This window comes from Aspergillus terreus, genomic scaffold (genome assembly GCF_000149615.1).
Source record: "Aspergillus terreus NIH2624 scaffold_1 genomic scaffold, whole genome shotgun sequence".
In the NCBI taxonomy this organism is placed as follows: Eukaryota; Fungi; Ascomycota; class Eurotiomycetes; order Eurotiales; family Aspergillaceae; genus Aspergillus; species Aspergillus terreus.
The window spans coordinates 720,454-738,403 of NT_165972.1; the positions used below are offsets into that span (position 1 = coordinate 720,454).

At 56.0% G+C, this 17,950-nt stretch overlaps 6 protein-coding genes across 6 annotated transcripts; 2 read left to right on the top strand and 4 right to left on the bottom strand.

Moving 5' to 3' along the window:
• Positions 1–997: 997 nt before the first annotated feature.
• ATEG_00252 (uncharacterized protein) lies at positions 998–2,407 on the bottom strand (the record flags this gene model as incomplete). The annotated part of the gene is made up of 3 exons (XM_001210338.1): positions 998–1,179; positions 1,448–1,670; positions 1,751–2,407. 3 exons carry the CDS (start codon positions 2,405–2,407, stop codon positions 998–1,000), a joined length of 1,062 nt encoding a protein of 353 aa, XP_001210338.1.
• Positions 2,408–4,144: 1,737 nt separating this feature from the next.
• ATEG_00253 (uncharacterized protein) lies at positions 4,145–4,795 on the top strand (the record flags this gene model as incomplete). Its single annotated transcript, XM_001210339.1, has 1 exon — positions 4,145–4,795. One exon carries the CDS (start codon positions 4,145–4,147, stop codon positions 4,793–4,795), a length of 651 nt encoding a protein of 216 aa, XP_001210339.1.
• Positions 4,796–5,665: 870 nt separating this feature from the next.
• On the bottom strand, positions 5,666–8,595 carry ATEG_00254 (uncharacterized protein; the record flags this gene model as incomplete). Its single annotated transcript, XM_001210340.1, has 3 exons — positions 5,666–7,603; positions 7,652–8,395; positions 8,470–8,595. The coding sequence occupies 3 exons, from the start codon at positions 8,593–8,595 to the stop codon at positions 5,666–5,668; spliced, it is 2,808 nt and encodes a 935-aa protein (XP_001210340.1).
• Positions 8,596–9,743: 1,148 nt separating this feature from the next.
• ATEG_00255 (S-adenosylmethionine synthetase) lies at positions 9,744–10,788 on the bottom strand (the record flags this gene model as incomplete). Its single annotated transcript, XM_001210341.1, has 4 exons — positions 9,744–10,339; positions 10,400–10,427; positions 10,587–10,644; positions 10,709–10,788. 4 exons carry the CDS (start codon positions 10,786–10,788, stop codon positions 9,744–9,746), a joined length of 762 nt encoding a protein of 253 aa, XP_001210341.1.
• A 510-nt stretch (positions 10,789–11,298) lies between these two features.
• Positions 11,299–12,189, top strand: ATEG_00256 (putative signal sequence-binding GTPase GPN3; the record flags this gene model as incomplete). The annotated part of the gene is made up of 2 exons (XM_001210342.1): positions 11,299–11,838; positions 12,055–12,189. 2 exons carry the CDS (start codon positions 11,299–11,301, stop codon positions 12,187–12,189), a joined length of 675 nt encoding a protein of 224 aa, XP_001210342.1.
• A 1,557-nt stretch (positions 12,190–13,746) lies between these two features.
• ATEG_00257 (uncharacterized protein) lies at positions 13,747–16,929 on the bottom strand (the record flags this gene model as incomplete). Its single annotated transcript, XM_001210343.1, has 4 exons — positions 13,747–13,828; positions 13,885–15,395; positions 15,461–16,355; positions 16,514–16,929. 4 exons carry the CDS (start codon positions 16,927–16,929, stop codon positions 13,747–13,749), a joined length of 2,904 nt encoding a protein of 967 aa, XP_001210343.1.
• Positions 16,930–17,950: the final 1,021 nt, after the last annotated feature.

A 17,950-nucleotide genomic window follows, 5' to 3' on the forward strand; every position in this document is an offset into this window, starting at 1 on the left:
ATGGAGGGGTGGGAGTGCGTGGAAGGTCAGTCAGGTCGAGGAGGGGGGAAGGGATAACAGGGAAGATTTCATCTTGAGAAGAAAACACTTTGGGGATATGCTTCAGCCACAGGTGCATGACAAATCATGGCACTGCACCGCCACAGATGCACAGATGCTCAATACAACCACCATATAGTTCATATAGTTTATTGATTATAATCTATGGAGGAAGTGGAGGAAGTTCAGCCTACGGAGATAACCAGAGAAGGAAAGGAAATGCAACTCGATCAGATTAGGTAGACGCATAGATTGAGGTGACTTTTGCCTCTTGTCCGAAATAGTACCATCCGACGACTCATGCCGCAGAACTACTGCCTAGCTAATGGACCAGAGGATGATTTAGATTAATTCAGAAGAAGCAAACCCCAATAACCTGTTTGCGGACATGCACGGCGGACACAGCCGCTCGATATCAACAATACTCAGCTGAAAGGGACCCAAAGTACCAGAGGAACATTCCTTCCATCACCCGACCCTCTCCTTGTCTTTCCTTCAGCCTTCTGGCCGATAAGCATCTCACCATTGCTCCTCCATCTGATAACCCGGTGCAACCCGATCCCTGTTCCTTCACCACAGTCGTATCGCCCACCATTCCCCGGCTGAATCAACCTTGCAAGTCCGAGAACAAGCCTCGACTCGTCCTCTTCTCGTCCGTGGCAGATGACCAGCTGGGAGGGATGATGACCTTTTTGACTTTGGGCTTCATCTGGTCACTTGAGCGGGAACTAGTGGCGATCGTCTGGGACCGTGCATGGATGATGGCCCCCCCAACTGCCAATCCGACCCAGTGAGACCATCGCGCTGCATCCTCCCGGCTTCCTCCTTCATGTCTCTCTGCAACAATAATCCCTTCGTTGCGGATCGCTCCTCGTTGCCGGACCCCCCACGCTGGCCTCTTCCCTCGTCGATTACTCCTCCAACCAGATCCCCGCATCGCCTCTTCAGACAGGGGCAGTCAATGCATGCGAGTCATCAGCAGAACACCCCGATAGAGCAGGTATGGACGATCCAGGGTGACTCGTGCGTAGGCATCCTTGAGCCAACCACACGCCAGACCAGTTGTTGCCTGCTCCTCTGAGCGGGGGTGGTCGATCGCCTGGGTGGTATGGAATGCGAAACACTCTCGAACCGACCACTCTGCGGTCCAACAGCGTCATCGTGTCTCACTCATCTCCATCAACATCTAGTCAACTCTGATACGATGGTGTCGCAACTATGCCCGGCGCAGTGTTCGCCCCCCTATCGTCTGCACGACCCTGCATCCACGGTCCATTCAGACGGCCTGGAATCCTGCGTCCGGTGACCCTCTCGCCATGTCCTTCGTGGATGGCGCATCCGGTTGGTCACCGCGCTGAACCTTGACCGTTTCGAAACTCGAATCACCCGTCGCCTGTCCTGCAATTACCCGAGACAGCCGCTGCACGGTTAACCCACCACCGGTCGACGTGCGCACAGCGTCTCGCGGACGGATCGAGACCGTTGGAAAGAGCCCCGGCGTGCAGCACACGCGAGGTCAAATTCCGGTTTGGTGCCTCCCGATCGTCAGAGACAGCGCCCGGGCCCACCGTTTCTCCGCGTCGCATCCACTGAGAGACTGTCGAAACGGGGCGCGAGCAGGCTCTCGCCATCTAGATCACCGGAGTCGACTCCGAGCCGACGCGTTGCCCAGTTCCCACGGCGGAGGCACGCTGCTGGGCTCGACTTCTACCTGCACGATCCCCGACGTTCGTCTCTCCTTGATGTACTCGTGCGACTCGTTCTCGAACCCGGGGTGCCACGCCGATCGGACCTTCTTGGGTTTGCGACCTGCGTGGGGATCCGGCGTGATGGAAGGCCAGACGGGAAGATCGTTTTGCCGCAGGGTGAGATCATCGTCGTCGACATCGACGGTATGGCTGACGGTCTTGTTCTTATTCTGGTGTTCTTCAGATCTCTCTTCCTGCATCTCTTCCTGTCGCTCTTCGTGCGTCTCGTCATGATCGTGCTTCATTGACTCGCGGTCGGGATTCCGCTCGGTTTCGTCACAGGTAATAGCTTCGTCAATACGTGTGTCGTCTCCAACGGCGGTATGCTCCATGTTCTCCTCGTGTTGTTCGAGGAACTCTTCTTTACAAATGAACTCGCCCGAGGGTTTGAAGTCATCCGAGTCTTCAAGGAATGGCCATCGCTTCATCAGGAGGAACAGGACCAGCGCCAGACCGATGCCCACATCGGCATACGCGGCTACATCTGGGATTGAGATATCCAGCGGCGCCCTCGTCAGGGTGAACAGGGAGACTGACAGGAGGATTTCCAGGCTGGTGTACACATAGACTGGAATGATGGGGTATAAGTTCGAGCTGTCGGCCGAGTTTGGAGAGTCCATTGTGCAGCTTGTTGTTGAAGGTAAGTGAGAGACTGGGATGCGCAAAGCATTCGACGGCCTGCAGTCGATCTATTGGCGGTGGGGAGTGTATGACACAAGCGAGCTCGACCCAGATAGAGCCTCCCGAGATTGATTGGACATTTGTTTCAACACACTACAGCTACAGGAATGCCTCCGACTCGCTGGCTGTCGTACCGACCCCAGATGCCAGGCTCGACTGTCGTCATCAGAACGAGACTCATATACCTTCTCAATGAGGCAACACATCGTGAGGCATTGTACCATCTACCTACTACCGCCAGTCTTCAATAAAGTTGGTGGCTCGGCGTCAGTCATGGCAACCCAGCCAACCAGCGACGGGCGCAGCTGTCATATCCTTTCAAAATCCATTTCGAACCATTGTTTGTCAGTCCCTATCCCACTGATGAGCGATGCATGAGGTCATGAAGGCGGTTTTTCGCCTCTTTGGCAGATCTTGGACGACCGGCTGACGTCACGAGTTGAAACCCAAGCCGATGCTCGGCGAGATTTCAGGAGGCATCAGATGGGTGGCATGATGGCAGACTATCAGCCCAGAGTCGATAGTTCATATTCGGATGAGCGTTGGACGTAGTCAATCCGTCTAAGGTGGAGTTGCGAGCATGGAATAGGGGAGGTAGCATCGGGTCACAGGGGGCTTATAAGAACACGACGGACAAGACGCCGTTACTAAACATAGCTGGATGAGCGCCGATTGCAACCCTTATCAGGATTTAGACTACTCCCCGGTTGGGACTAGCGGCTCCGCTGGGGTTGCGGCTAACTGGATTTGGAGACCCCGCAAAAAGGAGCCAATGGAAGGGGGTCGCTCCAAATGCACACCGAATTCCTTTTTACTCTTTTTCCCTGAGACCCTCGTTGTGAATGGCGCCACCATGCAATACCTTGTTCGAAAAGAGAATTCAAACAAGAAACATGCTCGAATATACTTTTGATTTATGCTTCCAACGAATAGACATCCATCTAACAACAGTATCCTTCACCAGTCAACAGTCCATGACAAGCACAATGGGAAGGGACGATGGAATCTTCCATGGAAGTGAAGAGCCGACAACCGGGACCCACCCACCCTGGTCAGCTGGCCGACCTGTTTTTCATTGCAGTGGACCCTACAGCGTTTCCTCCCGGGCAACCTTACGTGTTCATCAGATTATGAAATCTAGTCGGGAGGAAGGAAAAAATCATGGAAGAGGCAAAAAATAGATTAGATGACAGAAAATGAAGTACATTGTATATCGACTTCTGCATCAATGAATAGAATCGTTGGGACTCAACTGAATAGACTATAAGAAGAACAAAGAAACCCCATCGAAGAGGACAGAACAATGGGCTCGAACTAGTCGCGGTCTAGAACTGGCGACCTCCGCGTGCAGAATCTTCCCGATCAGATGGTCACCTGCACGCCGGATTGCTGTTTTGGGCGTCTCCGGCCTTGGTCTGGACCTGCTGTCGTGACTGTCCCCTCCGTCCGCTTCTTTTCCACGCGAGGCCCCCGTCCTCTCGTCCTTTTCCCTGCTTTAATTCCTCCCTCCCCCAGACCTCATCTCCCTTCTCCTTTCCTCACACCACCTCCCACACCCCATATACACCCGCAAATGCTCGCTTCCTCCTGATCCCTCTCGCGTAACTACCTACGCTCCCACACCACCCAAACTCGATCATTCAAGCGATCCTCCCACCACTCCCACCACAGCCGCCATGGCCGTCACCACCATCAACATCACTCCCACAAAGACGACAACACCCTCCCCGCTCTCCTCCGGCATGAACAAACGCTGGCCCCCGCTCGCCGACAAATCCTCCCTCCCCTACAAGCTCACCACCCTCTCCAAACAAAAACTCGCCCGTGAGGCCACCGCCCCAGACCCGGACATTCGCCGCTGTCTGGGCCACTTCCGTCTGCACTGCATGTCCATGGAATGGGCCCAGCGCGACATGACCACCCGCATCAACTCCATCGAGCTGGAGAGCGAGTCCGAGTCCGAGTCCGAGGAGTCGGAGTCGGACGATGCGGTCTCGACGACGGTGACTGTGCCGACGCCGGCGGCCCAGGTCGATGAGCCCGGCGACAGCACCGACCGGGAGGAGGATGGATCCAGCGACGACAGCGACAGCGCCGCGGGCGAGGAGGCCGACCACCAGCCCCAACAGACCGAGGCCGAGCCCAAGGACCCCGGGCATGTGCGTTTTGCGGTCTCGTTTGAGAAGACCTCGCCCCCGTCGCTGTCATCCGACGACAAAGAGAAAGAGGGCTTGCTGGAAAAGGGCCGCAATTGTCTCGAGAAGACGGTGCAGCGCTCGTCGAACTTTTGGCCGTCGCCCGGTCCGTGCATGTCTGTTCGGATTTGATCGTGCCGCCTCTTCTCCTCTACCTCACTTTACATCACCTCTCGACTATTACCTCCTCTTCTCATCATCGATATTACGACCGGCGTACATATTCCCAGTGAACTGGGAAGGGACACTCCCGAAGGACGCTTAATTTCTTAACTGACGACGTCACGACATTACGAATCTCCTTGCATCTTTCTGCGGCCTTCTGCGGCGGGGTCTAAAAGACCATTGAATGGTCGGCGTTGAAATGGACTAGAAAAACCCATTGCATACAGTATATACGGAACGCATATTAGTACTTAGGTACACATTTACAATACAAATAATAACATTGAAACACATCAAATCGTTGGGATTCCGAATCGTACTGCGTAAGACTGTAACCTCGGTCAATCACCCTGACTCACTCGCTCTAAACTCCGTCCGTTCCTGAACGCTCCGTCCAGATCGACAGCCCCATCCGGAGGACTCGGGAAGTTGAAACCGCTAGAAGGTTTCTAGTCCGGTCTATCGCCCTGCTGATTCGTGCGATTATTATTAACTCGAGCGAGAGGTTCCCCCGCGGACCAGACTTCATCCACCCCACTATGTACTGTACTCCGTAGTTACCTATCTACGGAATACTCTTTGCGGCGTGGGATTGTCTTGATGGCCCCCACATTCCGCCCGCGGTAAGTCTAACCGCCGAGGTACCAGGTACAGGTACTCTGAGGAATGATGAATGCAGAGAGATAGTGTCCTACCGGTTGAGTTCAGGCAGAGTAGCAAAGTAAATGTGGTTTATTGCATCGTAATACCTACGGCGTAAACTAGGTATCTACCATAACATGCAACCCAAACGCCCGCTAAGCACAACCAGTCCAGTGAATACCATGCACGCCCCCATCACAAAGCAAGCTCCTCGTCGTCCCATCCCAATTGCTCGTAAATCGATTTCTCAGGCGTCACCGGCACCGCCGCGCGGTCTGGCGGCACCTGCGTCGCCGTCTTCTTGACCGGAGGCGTGTCCATCACCGCTGTCGCTGACGCTGTCGCCGTCGAGGTGTTGTTCACAGCCGCAGACTGGTTGCAGTGGCCTGCAGGTACAGAGGTAGGCGCGGCGGCCGGGCGCGGAGGAGTCTCCATCACCATCGAGGACGACGCGAGAGGTCTCCCGAGCGGAAGCGGTTGCGAGAATGCGTCGATGTGTCGGGAGGACACAGGGGTCGAGGGCGCCACGGCGCCTTCCGCTGGACGAGGCGCTGGACGACGCGGCACGCGGAACAGGTTCCCAGAGGGGAAGCTAGCAGACGCGCTGCCAGTGTCGTCGAAGGAGCCCAGCGGCTTGCCCGGTCGGCGCGTGGGGGTCTCCTGGACGGCGCCGACGTCTGCACGGGGTGTGCCTGAGAAGGAGGCGGAGCCTGGGACCACCATCCGCGGGGAACCGTCGCCTCCAAAGAAGGACGCGCTGGGTTGTGTGAAGGACCGGGACAGGCCCGTGGGGACGGGGGGCAGGCCGGTCATCATAACGTCCTTCTTCCGGCTGCCCCGCGGCGTGGCGGCGACTTGCACGCCCTGGCCGAGGGGATTGCGTATGGGGTTCTTGGGTTTGCGGCCGCTGCCGCCGGTACGACGCTTGTCGGCGTCTTGGGCAATGTCGCGGGCGACGAGCTCGCGGTTGGGTTTGCGCAGGGCAAGGATCGCGGCGTCGAGCTCTTTCTTCTGCTCGGCTAGCATCTGCACCTTCTTCAGCTTCGTCTCGTGCTGTCGCGCGACCGCGTTGAGGTCCACTTCACGGTTCTCCACGCGCTTGGCCTTCTGGATGCCGCCGCGCACGCTTGCGCTCAGAATCGGGAGGAGCGGCTCCATGGACTCGTGTTTCGTCTCGACGTGGGATGGGGCGGTGTTGGACCGGTTAAGCGCAGGGACGGAGCGGCGTTGGCTGTGGGAGTTGGACTTTTCGTCGGTAGACACTCTATGTAATGAACGACGCTGTTGTTTCTGAGGTGGTTGGCGTTCAACGGCAGCGCCAGGTTCTCCGCGTGAAGACTTCTTCGGGAAGGGTGATATCGCGGCAGAAACGCCGAGTTTCCGTGTGATCGATTTGCATTTGTCCGGGAGGCGAGAGGCATAGAACGGAATAATGACCTCCGTGCAGAAATCACGGAGGGCATCGCTCTCGACCTTCTTTCCGGTCATATGGTGGTTATTGTATGCCTTGGCTGGGTCCGGGACGGCCGTATCCTCGAAACTGACAGCATGCCAGATGCACAGCCGATCGAGATGAAGCTCGAGCATGACGCTTAGCTCCTGTGCCTTCTTGGACTTTGACTTGGTCTCCTTCGCGGGTTTATCTTCCGGTGTCTCGCTGTGGCTGGCGGACTTCTTTGCCTCGTCCGCGACTGTAGCTTCCAGCGCCAATGTTTCCAGGATAAGGAGGATCTGGAGCTGCGTTTCCCTCATCCGCAGATCCGAGACATGTTTCTTCAGCTCCGCTTCACGCGAAGTTTCCACCGGAACACCGTGGTCGGTCAGTGACCGATCCCTCCACCATTTTCGAATGAACCGGTCCTCCTCTGGATACAATCCATTCTTCCCGAGCTTTTTCTTCTTGCTCTTCCGCTTCGTTCGTGCGGTGGACTCGGCGTCCGAGATGCTGAGCAAGGCGTCCTGGAGCGCGGTAGGCACGGACTCCCGATACTTCAGGTCCATCTTCTTGGCTGTCAGGATAGCCTCGCGGTAGTAATCGATGAGATCCGACAGCTTGGCAGATTCAAACTCTGACGACTGGAACGCCGCACGGCAGCGCGCAAGCGGACCCTTTGCAAAGTACGCCACCGAGGTCTAGTCGACATCAGTAGAGCACCAAATGTTCAGCGACACACAACATACCTTAGAAACGTAGAGAGCCTGTAGATACTGTTCTCGGAGGTTGTCCAGCGTCTCCTGCGGTGACTGCAGGGGGTCGTTATCCACAGACGCACCCTCAACCGCACCAGGGGGCACAACCTGAGAATCCAGATGAACAGGCAGAACAGGACCTTCAGAACCCGAACTTGGCTGCATAGACAGCCGCGGCACCACCGAGACCGCACGGCTCTCCGTCGAATCGAACGGCGAAACATCCGTCATGCGCACGTCGTCTTCGACAGGACCCCCTGCCATGCCAAATACGACAGACACATCGAATTTGGCCCGCTTCGCTGTGAACTGAGACTCGACATCAGGCTCGTCAATCTGCGCCATACACCACCAATCCGCCTCGCCGGTCGACGACTCGCGTCGCGGCGGCGCCTGCGCCGCAGACGAGGCGGGGGCCCATCCCTTCACCGCGACAAACACATCACCTTCCTCGATCTCCCGCACCAGCCGCAACAAAGCGTAGACGCCTTTCTTCACGCGCTCCACGACATAGAGACCCCCGTCGGACACCAGCCGGACCGCCAATGCCACCGGCTCGCCGTGGAGATCGTCCGCCTCGAGGACAGGGATATCGGCGACAAACAGACCCCCGGGTTGGATCTGTGGGAGCAGTGCGGGAGAACAGTCGATCCAGGTTAGTGGGAGTCGCGATCGGGGCACGACGGTAATCGGTTCGAGGACGACGTTCGCATCCGACAAGGATGCGGTGTGGGCCTGTGAGTGGGAGAAGGTCAGTCAATAGCCCGACGCGCGGGGATACGCTTTCTCTGAGGGCATAGGGAGCGAACCCGAATGCTGATGGGCCGGTTCGCCCAGTCACCGGCTGTATGACATGTTTTGCGCTTCTTTGGCTGCGGACGAGGGATGTTGAGTGGGTTGAGAGAAATGGATTCGAGGGATCCACGCGAGGCCATGAACGCGTTGACTAAGTGTACATCATGCGAATATAAGACGAATAAGATCTCCACTAAGCTCAAACACCGTGTAAAAGCTGTAATGGCTTTGAGGAGGGACTGGGTTGAGTGGTGGAGATGAGAATGATGTTCCGAGACGCGAGGACGTGCGCTCGGCGGGACGCGTTAAGCCATTATCAAATCAACCATATTTTTAATGACCCATGGATAACTAGAGACTTTGATGTCGACCACGATTCTATGCCATACAGACTATGGCTTATCAATAATAATGTTACGGGAATGATCGGTCCACTCCTACGATGCAATGTGTACGAGCAAGAAAATCAATACGCCAAAATCATCTTCGATGAGATTCGAGGCTTATTAAAACTAATAAGTATGTGTGGTGCATGGAAGTTGAAGCATCACCTCCTCGCCAGACACTCATCTGAAGCCCAGCTCGCGACGAGCGTCCACCGCTGTGGCTGGACCCGGTCGTGACAACCGTGTCTCGTGTGTTGTTGAAGACTCTCGCTCCCGATAACGCCGAAAAGATCCTTCCCAAATGTAAGTGGTATCATGTTGAATTTATCCCGCCAAACCCGTCTCGTACAGGCGACCATGCAAAAAGTATATATGAAACACAACGTCAAAGATGCTTTTCTTTTGGTTGTAACATGTCTATGCTCGCGCTTTGAGTTGTTGAAGTCAAAGCATAATCATCATCACATTCGTAACAGGGTCCGGTCACGGGCGCATTTAGAACTTGAGGGCCTTGGGCTTCTCCCAGGGGAAGTCCTGGTTGGTGAAGTGACCGTTCTTGGCGGTCTGGCAGTAGATGGGCTTGGCCAGGTCAAGCTCCTTGACGATCACACCAGGACGGAGGTCGAAGTTGTTGCGGATGATCTGGACCAGCTCCTCGGAAGTCTTGGAGGAGGTACCGTAGGTCTCCACGAAGAGGGAGAGCGGCTCAGCGACACCAATGGCGTATGAGAGCTGGACCAGCGCGCGACGAGCGAGACCGGCCTTGACCAGGGACTTGGCGACCCAGCGAGCCACGTAGGCAGCGGAGCGGTCGACCTTGGGAGTATCCTTTTCGGGAGAAAAGCACCACCACCGTGGGCACCCCAGCCACCGTAGGTGTCGACGATGATCTTACAACCGGTCTAACCAGCATCACCCTGGGGACCACCGATGACGAAGCGGCCAGAGGGCTGGATGTGGTAGACAGTGCGGTCATCGAGGAGGTTGGCGGGGATGACCTTCTTGATGATCTTCTCCTTGATAACCTGGCGGAGCTCCTCAGTGGTGACATCGTCGGAGTGCTGAGCAGAGACGACGACAGTGTCCACACGGAGGGGCTTGACAGCACCACCGTCATGGGCGTACTCAATGGTGACCTGGGTCTTGGTGTCGGGGCGGAGCCAGGGGATGGAGCCGTTCTGACGGGCCTCCTTCATGGCAGCGTTGAGCTTGTGAGAGAGCAGGATGGTGAGGGGGAGGAGCTCGGGGGTCTCATCAGTAGCATAACCGAACATGATACCCTGGTCACCGGCACCAAGCTTCTCAAGAGCCTCCTCGTAGTGGAGACCCTGAGCGATATCAGGGGACTGCTGCTCAATGGCGACCAAGACGTTGCAGGTCTTGTAGTCGAAGCCCTTCTCAGAGTCATCATAACCGATGTCCTTGATGGCACCACGGATGATCTTCTGGTAGTCCAGGTTGGCCTTGGTGGTGATTTCACCGAAAACCATGATCATACCTGGGAGGTGTTAGTATACGGAACGGAAAAATTTTTTCTGGGTCAGATTGTCAAACATACCGGTCTTGGTAGCGGTCTCGCAAGCGACCTAATGAAATAAAATATTAATGAATTGCACATTACGTGAAGGTGCGACGATGGAAGACCAAAGTCGCCATGCATCAGATTCGCCAATGGATGCTTTCTCCGTTGGACAGAAACTGCTGCAAGGGCGCAATGCATCAAGATTGGTAGGAGACTCCCATACCTTGGAGAGAGGGTCCTCCGCAAGGCAAGCATCGAGGATGGCATCGGAGACCTGATCACTGTAGGCGAAAGAGGGTCAATGAGGATTCCTCCAAACCATGTCATCAAGGGGCTACAACATACGCGATCTTATCGGGGTGACCCTCTCCGACGGACTCGGAGGTGAACAGGAAAGTTCCCTTAGGCTCAGCGACGCTGCCCATTGTGACGGTGGTGTGGAGAGAGGAGGGGAGAAGAAAATTAAGAAATATTAAGAGAAGGAAAGATGGGTTGAGGTTGATGGGGGAATTGATCGAGAGGGAGGGAGAAGAGAGGGAGAAAAGAAGAAGACGGAGGGGGGGGAGGGAGGAGGGGGAAAAGAAAATCGCGCCATCGTCGCCTCCTCCCCGCCCCGGCGGTCGCATTCGGCAGAAAAATTGACAATCAACTCCCGAACTTTTCTGTTTGTACCACGACCACAACGTTCAACAGGACCATTCATTCTCTTCCATTGTATTCCACACTACTCCGTATATGCTGACGTCTCACCTCATCTCCGAAACCTTCCTCCCGTATCTACTCCGGTCCTGACAGACCCCTCTTCCCGTCTTCTTCGCTGATCTTACTCCCAACCACCCCCTGTCCGTCGGAGTTACTGGCGGTCTGACGCTCGATTTTCCAGCCCCGCGGCTGCTCCCACCTGCCCCTCTCCACATGCACCACATCCTGCGACCATGTCCAAGTTCGGCGTTTTGGTAATGGGCCCCGCGGGCGCAGGCAAAACCACCTTCTGCAATGCCCTCATCCAACATCTCCAGACGACACGACGCAGCTGTTTCTACGTGAATCTCGATCCGGCCGCCGAGACCTTTAGCTACGAGCCGGATCTCGACATCCGCGAGCTTATCACCCTCGAAGATGTGATGGAGGAGCTGGGGCTTGGCCCCAACGGCGGCCTTATCTACTGTTTTGAGTTCCTCCTGCAGAACCTCGATTTCCTGTCCGAGGCGCTCGACCCGCTCAGCGAGGAGTACCTGATCATCTTCGACATGCCGGGCCAGATCGAGCTGTACACGCACGTCCCGCTACTCCCGTCACTGGTGCAGTTTCTCTCCCGCGCCGGACCCCTCAACATCAACCTGTGCGCCGCCTACCTGCTTGAGAGCACCTTCGTCGTCGACAAGCCCAAGTTCTTCGCTGGCACCCTCAGCGCCATGTCCGCCATGCTCATGCTCGAAATGCCCCACGTCAACATCCTCACCAAGATGGACCAGGTGCGCGACATGGTGTCGCGCCGCGAACTGAAGCGCTTCACCACCGTCGACGTCCAGGCCCTGCAGGACGATGATGTCCCCGCCGCCGGCCGCGACGAGTCCGCCGTCGTTGACCCGGCCTCCACGGACGCCCTGCTCAGCGGGGGCTCCTTCAAGCAGCTCAACCGTGCAGTCGCCCAGCTGATTGACGATTTCAGCATGGTGTCGTTTCTGCAGCTGAACGTCCAGGACGAGGACAGCGTCGCCGCGGTGCTGAGCTACATCGACGACGCCATTCAGTTCCACGAGGCGCAGGAGCCGCGCGAACCGGGCGATGAGCAGGAGGTCGATTACGAGGATCCGGATGTGTGATTCTGCGGGGAGCGCTCACGAATCTAGTGACCAATTGGCTCGTATATACCAGGGCTGAAGCCGGTATACCTGACGGCACGTATTAGCCGCGCCAGGGTGGCTGATGACGGCGATCCATCCATTGTTCTTACAGGCTCTTGATGGGAGACCTTCATCGACAGGATGACCAGACCGCGAGGCTGGCGCCGTTCACAGGACAGGGGACGTCTGTTCCCCGATATCTGATACCAGTAATATGTATCTAACGAATACCGTACATAATCGTCCATCAAGGACAACCAAACGCAGAACAGGACCAATACCAAGACACGTAATTCATGCGCGCATTTCGTGAAGTAATAGTAACGCTTCCCAATCAATCAAGAATCACCATAGCAACGTAACCCAAGCACAAACCCACAAAATTCAACCTCCACGCCCAAAACTAACCCAGCAGGAACGACACGCGAAGCAGCCCAAAAAAAAACTACCTGACCTGAAAATCCCTTGCAGCATACCCCGCCCACGAAGAAGACTTCCTCCCGCCCTCGACCCCATCCTGGAAGCTATCCACGAAGCCCCTCATGGCGCCAAAGACCCAGCCGAGGTCGCGACCGGTCTTCTCGACGCCGGCGGTGTACACGTACCACACGACGGAGAGCAAGACTGCCCACCAGAGCAGGCGCAGCGCGAGCGACACCCAGAACATGACGAGGCGGCGGCCGTAGTCGAGGATCTTGAGCGACAGGATCAGCACGAGGGCGAGGATTAGCACGGAGACGATGTCGGGCATAGACGAGGTGAGCATTGTCGCGAGCGGCTGGATGAGGTACGGGTCTAGGTAGGCGGTGCGCGCGTGCGCGATGTAGGGGTCTAGGTAGGTTGCGCGCAGTTGGAGGAGATGTGATGTTGCGGAGGAGGAGGCGAGGTGTTGGAAGGTTGGGTTTTCTTGGATCAGGGAGACGAGGGAGTCTGGGGTGTTGTGTTAGTGATAAGAGAGGGAGAGGTAAGGGAGGTGCGTACCTGGGAGAAAGTCCATGGTTGGGCTGACTGGTAGTGTATGAGGCTTTGGAGTAGATTATGGTCAAGAGAGAATGGGTCTATTGTATGAAGGAGAGTAAGTTATCTCCCCCGTAAAGTCATGTAGAGAAGCATCGATTGAGACGGAAGCCCGTCGGAACAAAACAAGCGGAACAGACAAACAGTTCAAACAGTCTGGGGGCGGATCTGAGTCATGTGATACCTTCACTTCCTTCAGCTTCAGCATCAAAGCATTCATCTCCAACTCGCATGTCTCGATTATGTATATTATTATAATATATACCAACATCGTCCATCTCTGACCTGTAGTCAATCCCCAGCTTCTCCCATATATACAGCCCACATTGCTCGTGGTCGTGCGTCAAACATTTACAAACATCTCAAGTATACACAGGGCCCACATGCTAACGCTGGATGGAGCCATCAAAACAATAATCGCACAGTTGCGCCGATGAAACACCGTAACACCAAGAATCGTGGTATATAAAGGTCGGCAAGGGTATTATACAAGGTGACTGAGGTTCACCCGACTTCGACTTAGCCCATCAGGGCGTGGAACGTTTCACGTTCGGTTTGGATCTCCGCCTGGAGTCGGCGGGTTTGACGCAGCGCCTCATCCCTACAGAACCGAAAGTTAGTATTAAGACATTACAAAGGCAAGTTCGCAAGACTTACCGATCTGCCTGAAGTTCCGCCACTTCGATCTGGGCGCGGTTCATTCGGCTAACCACTTCACCCATCTCCCGGTCGGCCTCCCGGAGAAGCCGCTCGAGTTCCTTTACTTTCTTCTCCAGAGTTTCAGACTGGATCGCTTGGGTCAGCGGAATTCCATCTCCGCTGGTGGTCTTGTCGATGCGGGGAGACCGGGCGCCAAAAGGCGACGAAGGGGGCCTGGGAGAGAGTGCGATGGGGCTTCGACCACCATTCTTCATTCGCATCAACTGATCGTTATGGCTTTCCTGCAGATGACGGATCTCTTCTTCGTGTCTCGCCATCTCATCCTCCGAGTGTTGCTGGGCCGCTAGAAGGGCATCTTCAAGCTCTTTGAGTCGAGCCTGCATCTCGTTGATGCGAATAGCAGACACCTGCTGTTCCTTTTCACCCTTGCCGATGGCCTCGGCCAGTCGGCTCCGCAGGGCATTGTTGGCATCTAGCTGCTTACGCACGTGGAGGGCGAGGGCTTCCGTTCGGCTGACAGTCTCTGCTAGCTGAGGATGCTCTTCCTGTGAAGACTGGGCGGCAGTGGCTTCGGCGGACTCCCGAGCCGCCTGGAGTTGCTGGTAGGCCGATTCCAAGGAGGAAGAGGTAGCAAGAACCTCTGCGAATCCCTCCTTATCAGCGGCCAGAGCCTCGGGGATGTTGATATCATGCTCCTGCAGCAACACCCGGAGGGAGCCAGTCTCCTGTTCCGCGCGGTCAAGATCCATCTTGAGTCCGGCGAGACCCTTTTCGCACTGCCATTTCTGCTCCAGAGCCTCTTCGGCGCGCTGTCTAAGATGGTTCACCTCGTCTCGTAGATTTTGCACCTCACGTTCGTATCCCAGCTTCCGCGGGGATCCCGAATGCTGTGCCCGTACCAGCTCCAATTCCATCAGCCTCATCCGCTTCTCATACTCACGAGCCTCATAGGCCTGGCGTTCGAGAAGGCGCCGGAGAGCCTGGTGGAGGGCATCGCGTTGCGCTTCGACACCTTCCATGCGGTCCGCCAGGGACTCACGAGTATCGCGATCCTTGACCGAGAACGAGTTCGACCGCGACAGAGAGCCCGAACGAGACGTAGCGCCGGGTTTGGAGGGCATCCGAGCCAAAGAGTTCGACCGCGATAGGCCGGAACTTCTTCTGGAGAAACCGTCCTCTTCGGCAATAGAAGCAAACCGGGTACCGTGTAGCTGAGCGAGCGAAGCGTTCTCGATCTTCAACGCTTCAATCTCCTCTATGAGTCGTTGGACCTCTGATGGGTCTGACATTCCCCGGCCACTTTGCAGTTGCGGGATCACCTCGTCCCGCAGATGATCGCGATCGTTTCGAAGCTGTTCCAACTCCACTCTCATCGCCGTCAGAAGGTCTTCGAAGTTGTCTTTGATCTGCCGCTCCTCTGCTAGTTTTCTGCGTGTATCATCTAGCGCGATCTCCAGTTCTTTGTTCTTAGAAGACAGGTCCGACAATTCCACTCTTTCGCGTCGGAGCTGATGGCCGAGTTAGCTCTAGCCCCTGTACCGGGCAGACGCGGGTGAAAGACAAAACCACTTACCTGGTGCACTTGGGATTCTAATATTTGGACATGTGATTCCGTCGCTGCACGACGGGATCGCTCTTCTTGCCATTTTTGGGTCAGTTCGACCTTGATTTGGGCTCTTTCTTGTTCCGCCGCGCGTCGGAACTTTTCAAAATCTTCTGAGCGTCCATCGTACGTATATCGGATGGAACTGGTGCCCGAGTCTGAGAAATAATCGCTGGTCCGGCGATTCGGGATGTCCAAGGGCATCTCGGACTGCAGCCGCTCGACGAGGTCCTCCAGCTCCATTTCCCGCCGGATGGATCCCGCCAGTTCGGAGCTGATCTCACGGAGCTCATTTTCTAGCTCTGCCACCTGGGCAGATGCTCCCGCCTCCAGGGCACCAGAGCTGCTTAATGAGGGGTTCCGTCCTAGGCCAAAGCTGCCTTGGCGCTTGACTGGGTCAAACGGAATTGTCGTGGACGGGGTGATAGAGAAGGAGGCGCTGGGTATGGAGGGAGGCATGGGGGACAATGGAGAACGGCCAGTATCCGAGATTTCTGTGCTCGAGGACTCTGCGCCAGGGGAGGAGGCGGCGCCGCGCCAACCGAAAAACGAGCTGATCTTGTTTCCGGGGGTCTTGGGCTGTTTGGGGTCTGCAATTCCGTTCGAATCAATGCGGAGAGGGGGTGGCCGGTGAGTCGGGGGGTGCAGAGCCATGGTCGAGTTGCGCTGATGGAACGGGGCGGGCGACCTGAGCACCGGAATGAACGGTTCGCTGACGAGACGACTATGTACCGGGGTGCCGTTCGTGAACTGGGAGCGGTACTCGGTGTCTTCGTCGCTGCTGTCGTCGTCTTCCAGGCCCGCGTAGGAGGCGGCGACGGTATCTATCCGAAGCGCAGACGCTGAGGGGCCACCACGGGAGGATCTGAGGAGATGCAACAAGAGCACAGGATTAGCCCTGGGACGTCCAAGAGCAGGAAGATATGTATAGGGAGTCCGATGGCAGACTGGAGGGGAGATCATGCAGGCGTGAGCCAGAGGGTGGTCAAGGGACCGGAACAAAGAGTGCTGCGGCTGTCATACCTATCCAGGTTCCTGGGAACAGAGGCGGATGGGGCGTCATGCACTGGAGAGGAGTAGTATGAACTGGGGGAATCCGAGTGATGATTTGCTGGTGAGGGATCTACCGGCGTGTCGCCCCCGGGAGTCGATGCACTGGAGGAGAGGGAGAGGGGCCCGGATTGGCGATGTTGCGGGATCACCGAGGGCGCATTCTGGGATGGAAGAGGCTTCCGGCGCACGAGGGAGTCGGGTCTGGGGGAGGAGACCGACGGAGACGGATGAGGAGAGGAAGAAGGAAGAGAGCCAGGTGCGGTCGACGTTGTAGGAACAGGGGCAGACGGAGGAGGACTTGGCCAAGCTCCGGGGTCAGACCCTTGGTGATAGGCGGATGAAGAAATAGTAACAGAGGCGTCGGATGATAAGCGGCCAGGAGCCATGACGGCGAATTGATTCTAATTGGAAGACAGGTGAAGCCAGTCCACACCGGTCCAACACTGGCAAGCCCGATATTGAGTGACAACTGAAAACGGGAAGGGAGGAGGAGGATCAGAAACAATCGTTGGTCAAAGAGCGGTCGATCGACGCGCCCTCATGGTCGACAGGGAGCCTTGACTCCCTGAGGAGCACGGGGCAGATTGACACGCGCCTGATGGGGAACGGGTTAGTTAGGGGGTGTGGGAAAGGAAGAAAGGGGTTGGAGGTGCAGCAGTTAGTTAGTGTTGGAGAGGGGAGGGAGATTAACTAGTGGGAAAGGGAAAAGGAGTTGCAGAGTCTTGGTTGGCGCGACATTGCCTGATTGGGTGGAGCGGGAGGACTAAGAACCTTGCGGTAGCGGTACTTCTGGGGGCTTTTTGACTTGGAGATGAAGTAGGTACTGGTACATTCATCTTGCAGATTTAAGTATACTCAATGTTCTGTAGGTCTCCCTTGTGTATATACTGAAGCAATCTGCAGACTGTATGTGCACCATATTCTCCCGCCCAGGTTCCTCTCGAATCCTCTCACACTTGAGTCCTTGGACGGCTCATACACGGCTGGAGGCCGATCGCAACGAACCGTGACGCCCCACTCGCTCGATAGCGTGGATGATATACATACAGAGTACTATTCAGGGGTAATAGAAGATTTGGTATAGACCGACTCTACCTAGTCATAGTGATCTCGGAGTATAATCCATAAGCTACATGTACTCCGGAGAATGTCTCTGGATGTTACGGTCGATGCCTCACTCTAATTGCTTGTAGAGAATAATGATCCAGATAGTTAGCTACCTCCTCGAACTCCTACAGGATTTCAGCCGAACACGATCCACTGACTCGTGTCCATGGTCCATGGATCACAGCCTGATAATGCGCTCCTATTGGTATCTATCGGCGGTTGCACTCGGACCAACCAGGGGCTCGAATCCGCCGTCCATGCGTCCTGGTTGTTTTGCATACGGAGTACGGAGGACATAAT